Source organism: Streptopelia decaocto, assembly GCF_964273445.1.
Source record: "Streptopelia decaocto genome assembly, chromosome: 7".
NCBI lineage: Eukaryota > Metazoa > Chordata > Aves > Columbiformes > Columbidae > Streptopelia > Streptopelia decaocto.
In genome coordinates, this window is record NC_138661.1 from 36,848,964 (window position 1) to 36,858,300 (window position 9,337).

Here is a 9,337-nt window from a genome sequence, read left to right on the forward strand (position 1 = left end):
GCTAAATTATGCTCCTTGCCCCCCCAAATACTCCCTTCCCCCCAACCCTATGATAATGGTAAATCAGGAAACTTATAATTCATGTTTTAATGCTCTCCAGGGTCTAGCAGACACTTAACAGCTTAACAGCAGCTGAAAAACAGAAGCTGGAAATTACTTTGTATTTGTAATCCAGCTACCGTTGATTTTTCAGTTTATTAGCTTGATGGATTGTTTGAGTTTCCGACACAGCTGAGTTCCAGTAAAATCTGGCCCTTACAAAGCAGCAATTGCAAATATACATAACTGTTCATATGCTCTAAAGCAAAGTAGCTGGAGCATTCCCCTCCTCCCTCTGAGAATAAGTCATCTTGAGAGCGTCCTTGCTTTCTGTGCATCACGAACTAGCACATTACTTGGTTATGAGATGACAACCAGCAACTTCACAATGTTCTTGCCTCTTTCTAATGCAAGTGAAAAATCTGGTGGCTCTTCCAACCTAAAAAATCCTACGACTGGTGAAGTCTCCAAGTCTTCAGCAGCTATTACGTATCACTTAAGTGAAGCTACTTCATTAGAGTGAAGCTACTTCATTAAAGCTCTACTGTAGACAGTCAAGTTGACCTCATGTTCTTTTAAGCTGATCCATTTGCTATGAGGTCCATCAGAGACTATTGATGTGTATCAGTAAGTTAAGTGCACTGGAGAGAATTACATCCCTCCATGAATCCTGGAAATGCTCCTGGTTGAGTATAGCTGTACAGTCTAAGACTCCAATCTGTACTTACAGTAGACAAACTCTAGGCTAACACAAAGGAACAAAGCAACAAGCGAGCCTTGCTTTTATACCTGCTGCACTTTTTGGTCTAACATATCCTTCAATCCAAAGTTTCTCAGTAGGCAAAATTACAAAGACATCAGCATTTCAGATATCCAGGGGCAAATATAATTTTACGGTGTGTGCAAGCAGTTAAGTCCTTATCCTTTGTAAAGAGAAAATGCAGTTTGGGGCAGATTCCCATCAGAACAATTTGCTTTGCCTGTTCCCTTATCGGGGAAGGTTGGAAATAAGACTAATTCACGGCGTCTGTGATGTGATACATTCAGCCTGCACTTAGCCATCGCCCATCCCAGAGCAGACACACTTACCTGAATAAAAATGACTGGTAGAGAGACCAAGTTTAAAGTGTGAGAGGGTTGCTTTGTTTCCCAAAGATCCCCAGGAAAGACAGGAGTCAAGACTAGGCCAGAGAAATTAACTTGGCAGGCCAGAATTTCAGCCATTCTGTGATGCAGCAAACAACTGTTCTGTCCACATAAGCTTTCAAGTCCTGTTCTTTGGCAAACAGGCAAGAAAGTTTTCATTTGTTGTTTGGCAAAAAACACAACATTCAGCACTCAAAGTTTAACTAAAGGGTATTTTTTTATTCCCCATGAAGACCGTCTCAAGGACATAACTAAATGTTGGAAACCCCACAGAAGGGCACATACAGTGAATGTGGTGAAGTACAATGTGAGCAGCCCCAGGGGTTCAAACAAGGTGGGACCATTAGCTAACCAGAGGAAAAAAACAAAACTCTGCTAAAGATGTTGCACTTTCTTCTCCATTTACACTGAAAAAAAGTCAAATCCAACAAAATCCTTGCATCTCTAACAATACATTCAGTCCTGGCTAAAGAGTTTAACAAGATGGCAACAGGATGACTATAATACAAAACGTTCACTACTACACTCTGTACACACCTGTTGTCCAAGCCCTCCCCCAACCCCATGTAATGCTGGTGCCCCCATTATTTGCTTGCTTGCTGGGCCTGCCTGCGGAGAAGGACGTAGATCTTCTCCTTTATCCAGTCTTTATTGTACGGTTGGTATGTCTGAGTATCAGCACGGTAACTGGAGAGGAAAAAAAGAATTAATGTAACGTCAGTCTGTTCTGTAGTACATCTACCAGAAAAACTTCACAAACAATTAAGCATCTCAAGTGTACGAGGCAGAAAGTTGTGTACAGAGCAAAAGTTATACCAGAAGTACATGGGAATTGACATTTAACAGAGGTTTATCCTGATTCCTGAAAAACACTTACCCAGCAGATAAGTAAGAACCCAAAATAAAACTAAATGCTCCAAGGACTACTGAGTGACTGGATCACAGTGTCTTCACATTTTAATTCATGACTATAATTGCTAACAGGAGACAACAAATGGAGAACCTTAATATTCTGGAGCTCAGAATGAAGAATAGTTCTACCAGGAAACAATCTAATTTATCTTAATGAGCCAAACGCTTCTTTAACACTACTGAAAGCAAGTGTTCATGTGAGTTTTCAAGGGTTCCACTTCTGTCTGAAATTTTGAGAAAATGAATAAAAGCACAGTTTTGCAGGAGCCAACGTACACTCATAGATGAATGACAAAGGATTCCTGCCAGTGACAGCAAGCTTACATCTAACAAACAAGGACACTTCATAAAAAACAAACTGAAAACAAGAACCTACAGACATATTTTCTTCACTACGCAGGGACAGTTGAGAAAAGCAGAAAACTCAGTTACTCAAGACACTATTGAACTGAAGCAGAATTAGACCGAAAAATGAAAGCAAATTGCATTAAGTTATCTGTGTAGATTCATGCCCTCTTTTCCCCCCAGCTGTTAAAAGTCTAATGCTTTTTGATTAAGGTGGTACTTTTAGTGAATGCTTCAAGAACTACTGAAGTCCCAGTCAGTCTTTAAATCTCAGTACACATACATCTAACCAGGTAAGAGGGGTGAGATGTCCATTAGTAAAAAGCTAAGTAAAAATCCAGAGTTAACGCAATACAGAATAATTTACAGTGCTTACCTAAGGAAAAAAACCCCAAGAATACTGTTTCTAAGAAAGCCTTGTTATTTAAAACCCAGCATGACTGTTTCAAGGCCACAGAAACACTTTCAGTATATATTGATATAGTAGTAGTTAGTAGTTTCAGTGCACTATAAGAAATATTAGTTTCAGAAAAAGGATTCCCGCCCCTGCCCCAATCCATTCATAATCTTGCACTGTGAGACCAGATAGCAAGTACTTTAGGAACCTCCATGAACATAAACATGGCTGGTGCATTATGTGCTCCATGTGCCATCTGGTGGAAAACTCTATAGCTGAAGTAGAATTTGGCATGACACTGAGTTTACAAGCCTCATTACAAAAGGCACAAGACTGTACTAGAAAGCAGTTGCTGCTTCCTAAAGCAAGTAGCTAGCTTCAGTCTGTTAGATAAATAAAACCAAAGTGTATTTTTCAAACTGCACCACCCCAGCACTATGACACCTGAAGATCAAATGTGGCAGAATGTCTAAGGACAAGGTAACTCTGCAGAAACTGTAATCCTGTTTTACTTATTCTACTGAAAACTTTGGTAAATGGCATTTGTAACAAGTCACTATCAGTAACAGACTCTGTACGTACATCAGAATGCAAAGGAAAGCAATCTGATGCTCAGGGCTTTCTTAAACAGCTTTTTACTATAAACCGGAATTAACTGGCAAAGGCTGTTCACTGTGCAGCTACAAAAGTACTCACACAGGGATTTCTGACACAGCAGTACAGCTGCAGGAATGTCCACACTAGATATTCACTGGCTGAAAAAGAATTTCTAGAATTTTGAGATTCAAAAGCCAAATACCATGACTTTTGTTATGTGAATATGAAATTTGTAACCTTATTCCTACAGAATTTCCACAAAGTTGATACCACTGTCATATCAAACCATTAGCCTGCAATTTATGGTATGGGAAATACTCATGATCTGGACTAAGAGATTTAGTTACAATGTTATGTTCTGAATAGTGAAATTTAGCATTTAACTTCACAGTGCAGTCAGAATGGAAAGTACACAAGACCACCTTTGCTTACCCACAACACATAGTTGAGAACTGGAGATAACATATTCACAAGAACACTTAAACAATTAGCTAGGGCTCCCCGGGGGATTGATCTGTTCCTCAATCACTTCATTAGGATTTACAGAAACTTCCATCTTGTGGTACCTTGAGTAAAATACACAGTTGGCTGCAACGCACATCTGTAGACTTTTACTGTACCAGTACAGCCCTCAGCTGAGTAAAATTCCGTAATCATTCTGCCTTCTTAAGAATCAGACCAACTGCACAAAGGCAGATACAGCCCCAATTTAAACAGATTCTAGCATTAATAAAATATGAAGCTGAATTAAACTGTTGGACTTCAGTATTTGAAATGCTGGGAGCTTCAATGTGACAAAAACCCAAGTAGAACTGTCAGTTCCTAAGCTTTCTTTAGAGATAACTTTATTCCAATGCAGTTAATTGGAGTGGGCAACAGGGCATGCCAGCTGCAATACTGCTGCCTTGCAAACAGTTATTGCAAAAAACACCCAGAACTTTACCAGATTTCACAGAAAACATCTAAGAGTTTAGATGGAAGATTCTGACTTCTCTAAATCACTGAAACGGACTCGTACAACTAAACTTACACAAGACAGCTGAGGTCTGCCAAGTCATCAATGAAGTCAAACAATTGGCTGATATCATACGTAATGGATGGACTGTTGGGATTCATTCTCTTCAGATGCTCTTCATACATTTTACATACTCCTACCGAGAAACAAGATTAACAATATAGTATTAAAAAAACAATAACTGTATTGGCTGAAACTTCTTCAGCAATTCAACTACAGATATCAGGGAAGTTTAGAGATGTCTACCATGAAAATAGAGACATAAACTTCTTAGATTTTGCAGAGCTGAACGCTTCTGTTCTAGCTATTTGCATTGAAACTTTATACTAATATGAGAAAATCAGGTAAGATGCATGGAAAGAAGCATTATCATCATCTAGAGGAAAAAGTTTTAATTCTGTCACAGATGTAATTTCCACACTGTAAGCTTCAACAGAAACCTGAAAATCTTTCTAATAATTTTAAGACAGCAACTGCAACATGAATTCCTACTGTACAAACACCCGAGAAAGTGAAGAACTCATGTCAAATAAAGCTACTCAGATCTCAGAAGAAAGATCATTCTTGATGAAAGAGTCAAACAGGACTACTGCGGTAAGAGTGACAGCACAAGCCTGTCTATGAATTTAAATCCATTTTATCTAAGCTAGCCCATAAATAATTCAGATACATTTGAGAATAATATTCAAATGAGCACAGAGGCTTTATGTGGTCTTTATAATGCTTTTGTTTGCCTTGCAAAACTTCCTGGAATTAGAATTTTTAACATTAAGTAAACTTTCACCTTGAAATCATACAGCTGTAGTATTTCAATCTTCTTTCCAAGCTTACTATGTGCCTCTTTAAGTCACACAGGATTTTTTTCTTGGGAACATATGCCATGAGGCTGCAAATTATGTATCAACTGCACACATACTTTAATTTTATATATTATTTCCAGCAGCAATCTTTCCTTTACATGGCTAGCACAAAAATTAGTGAGAGAGTTAGGCTTTGATCCTGCAATGAAACACATTCAGGCAAGCCTGCCGCATGGCCTCACCAAGAATATTGCTTGTTCTCATGGACTGAATATTGCCTAATCTAGTTAAATCAAAAAGAGATGTTTAACATAAAAAGAAAGTTTTAAAACAAAGAGTAACTATTTTCTAGTCTGCTAAAACATTAGTAAACTAAAAAGCATGTGACATTTTTGCATTTTTTTAATTACCTTGGGAAAACACAAACAGCAACTTATTTTCTTACTAAGTAACTTTGGGAATATGTAAAAACCAGGGTTTTAACAACAGTTTTTGACTACCATATCTGCACCCACCTTCCATGCACTCATTCACCGATTCATAATCAGCATATGTTCTGCCTTCTGGCCTCTTGGTAGGCTGGACAAGTAGAATTGTGTGAGACTGAAAACAAAAACAAAATAAACATGAAGAGAACAGGTTACTTACAAAACCTGACACAGACATTTTCAAAATAACATTTACTATTCATGCAAGCTTTGTTAATAATTTTTGTTTCTATTCAGTTTTATCAATCCTTATGTAACTTTAAAATGTGTAAAATCACCAGTAAAGCAGTTACTGTGTTGAAAAAAATACCACGGAAAGAGTAATTTTTATTTAAATACAAAAGCAAAGCTATAAAGCCAATGTATGAAAGTTATGCCCTTAGTGCATTTACTTACTTTATTCCAAACGCAAGCTGTTAGTAAGACTTTAATTAAAATAATTAAAGAACAAGGAGGGAGTCCAACTTCACTGTCAGACTCACCTTAAAGATTTTAACAGAAACAGCTTTTTTAGTTAGCTATCTAATGTTTAGGAAAAACAAACTATACAACAAATCCCTGCTTAGTATTCAAGATTATTTCCTACAAAACAGATGCACTGATTTTTCATACTTCAGTGAGTCTACTGAACCTGTAATCATGGCACAGATAACTGCTCTAAATGTCAGAGTCTGTAAGCTTGTTCTTCTGCAGGAAAGACTTGAATCTGTGGCTTGCATTAATTCTGTAATATTTTTCACTTGGCTACAGCAAGTAATTTGAGCAAACAATAAGCAAGATTTCTGAAGTGCACACAATCTGTGATCCAATTAACAGGTTACACAGCACAGAAAGTTTGCAAGCACACTACAAAACACCATTTCCAGTGCTACTAATTGGATCTGACATTTTCAATGCTGATACATGAGGTGAGCACAGAACATGTAATATTCATGGAGGCAACTGCAGAGTAAGACACACTGAAACAAACACCAAAGCATATTATTTGGCTTAAACTAATCAGCTGCTGATAGAAAAAACCCTGACCGGCACTTTGGACATATCAGTGAAGATACCAGTACAGTGTCCATCAAATGCAGTGATGAAAAAGAAAAATGGCAAATATTAGGATTTAAAAGAAATGTGTAAGAAAACAGTACACGATTTATACATAACTGTAGGTTTCATTACTTTAAATTCTGTCTCAAATAACATGGTAGGAGATTCAGAGAAGCCCAGGAAAAAGTTAAGGCAGAGAAACAAAAGCAGTAAGACTTTTCCCAGTCATAAATGGAAAAAGAGAGGAATTCAGAGCCACACACTGTAACAAAAAACATACAAAGGAGATGAGACCATTTCAGTCCACTTTGGTGTACGCTAGAGGACGCTAGATTTGAAAGGAATTCCGCAAGCAGGGCTGGTATCTCACTGTTCCTAAGTGCATTGTATTTGAACAGGCCTGTCTTACCAGAGTCCAAATGACTACCAAACTTTATCATAAAATACCTTTCCCAGCACCATCATTTTTATTTGCTGGTCACTGATGACAAGGGTTGGTTCTAAGATTTGCAACTCTGATTTCCTGGGAGCATTTGCCTAAGGATCTCTTATTAACAAGAACACACAAAATGTATCAGCCAGTTCAGTCAGTGTGTTCTAAAAAAAGCTGTGTTATTTTAGCATCAGAATGTCTTGCAAACTATATTTGTGGTGTCTGATTAAACAGACATATTCATCTCTTTCAACTAAAATCAGTATTAAAAAAAAGTTGTGTGTGTTTGACAAAACCTAACAGAGCACAGATGAAACTGACCAGGAGTTACAGAACTGTATAACTGAGTGAATTCTGTATTTGGCCTCTCAGTATCTCACTGGTGAATGATTTTAAGCTTTCTGGCCTGTAGATATCTGGGCTATTCCGTCTATTACTTAAGTGTTAAATGAATGTATGGATTCTGAAATTATCCCAATAATCAGATCATAGGAAAAATATCAGTGAGCCAGACATGTAAGCCAGTTCTTTCAGAACTTTACGGCAGAAATTATTTTAGCTTCTGACTTTAAACCATTTATCACTTCAGACACTTTACAATATCCATATCAGATACTGACCTGGAATTATTAAAATTAGTGCCATTGGGACCATTTGTATTATAGAACTAGTACAAGAAAGTGACAACCTCAGAAGGCTGAGAGCAATTTCCTCTGGCTAGAACCTGCCCTACTGAATATGTGCCTAGGTGACAGAGCAAAAAATCAGTGCGATTAAAAGCTATTCTGTTTTCTTATAGGTATAGATCTTGTTGTTAGAAAAAGTAAAACCAAACCAAGAGAAGATCCATAAATCTTCATGCATTAGGACCAGGTTATCTGGAAGAGCCCAATACAAACTCTTATTATACTGATGCATATGTTGGGTTTTCTTGCGTTTTCCTTAAAAGCGCTGTTGCACTGGCTGCTGCTAAGTAGGACGCTGAATAAGGTACCACATGGTTTATACTACACCAATCCTGAAGTCCTCGAGAGCACTTTAGAAACTGCTCTGATTACTGAAAACACTAAACAATTAAAGATTAACAAGTATTATAAGATGCGCAGTGACACAAATACAAGTAGGATCCTGCACACACCTAAAATGCCTTTCAGTGACTTCTGATAGGCAGAAGAAGTGGTTTAAGTGCCACCTTTCACTTCAGAGAACAGACAGGCCTTGTGGCGGCTCATCCTAGTGGAAGCTAACTGGTTTTGAGCAAGTGCCAGGCGGATGTAGAACTCTGCTGGAAAGCCAGAAGCAGTCGTCCTTCCATCACAGAGCAAAAACTTGCTTCAGCATATTCACATTTATTAGGTGAACGCAACAAACTGCTGTGGCTCGTAGGCCTTTGTGCTTCAGCGAGCCATTCAAACAGCCCACTCGGATCCCTCCCCCAGGTGCTGGGGAGGAGCAGGGAAAGCAGCGCGGGCAGAAGCAGCCGCAATTAACGCCAATCAGCCATTTAAGGCGGACGCACCGGACGGAACCGCGCAGCCGGCGCTCGCGAGACCGGGCTGCGCTTCCCGGAGCGCCGGGGAAGCGGCTGGAGCTCCCGGGCGAGCCCGCGCTCCGCCAGGGCCGGGAGCGACCCCCAGCTCCACCCCCAGAGCAACCGGCCCCCGCGCGGGGACGCCCCGGCGCGCGGCGCTTCGCGAGCCCGCTGTCCCGCCAGCACGTGCTGCCGCCCGCCGGGCCCGCAGCCGCGGCCCTGCCCCACTGCCCGCCGCGCCTTCCCGCCCACGGCGCCGGCGCCCGTCCCCCTGCCCCAGGGGGAAGGGAAAGCTGCCCAGGAGGTGCCGACCCCCCGGGCAGGTGCGGGTTGCGAGGGGCCCCGGCCCGGTCCCGCTCACCATCACGGCTCCCGCTCCTCAGCACGGCCGCGGAGAAGAGGCGCCAGACGATCCCCCACAAGCCCCCGCGCCCGCCGGAAACGCTGCGCTAACGGCCGACCATAGAGCTGGTGGCGCCAGAGTGCCGCTCAGCGCACGCGCACACAGGCCCAGGCCGGCATCCGAGCGCGCGGTGCCACACGGCGGGACGCAGAGGATGCCGGGAGTGGCCGAGGGCGCCAGGCTGGAAGGGGCG

General features: G+C 40.9%; 1 protein-coding gene across 1 annotated transcript; it reads right to left on the reverse strand.

Moving 5' to 3' along the window:
* Positions 1 to 1,383: 1,383 nt before the first annotated feature.
* ERH (ERH mRNA splicing and mitosis factor) lies at positions 1,384 to 9,247 on the reverse strand. Its single transcript, XM_082057431.1, has 4 exons — positions 9,103 to 9,247; positions 5,767 to 5,854; positions 4,467 to 4,587; positions 1,384 to 1,872 (listed from the first exon to the last, which is right to left on the reverse strand). The coding sequence occupies exons 1-4, from the start codon at positions 9,103 to 9,105 to the stop codon at positions 1,770 to 1,772; spliced, it is 315 nt and encodes a 104-aa protein (XP_081913557.1). The 5' UTR covers positions 9,106 to 9,247; the 3' UTR covers positions 1,384 to 1,769.
* Positions 9,248 to 9,337: the final 90 nt, after the last annotated feature.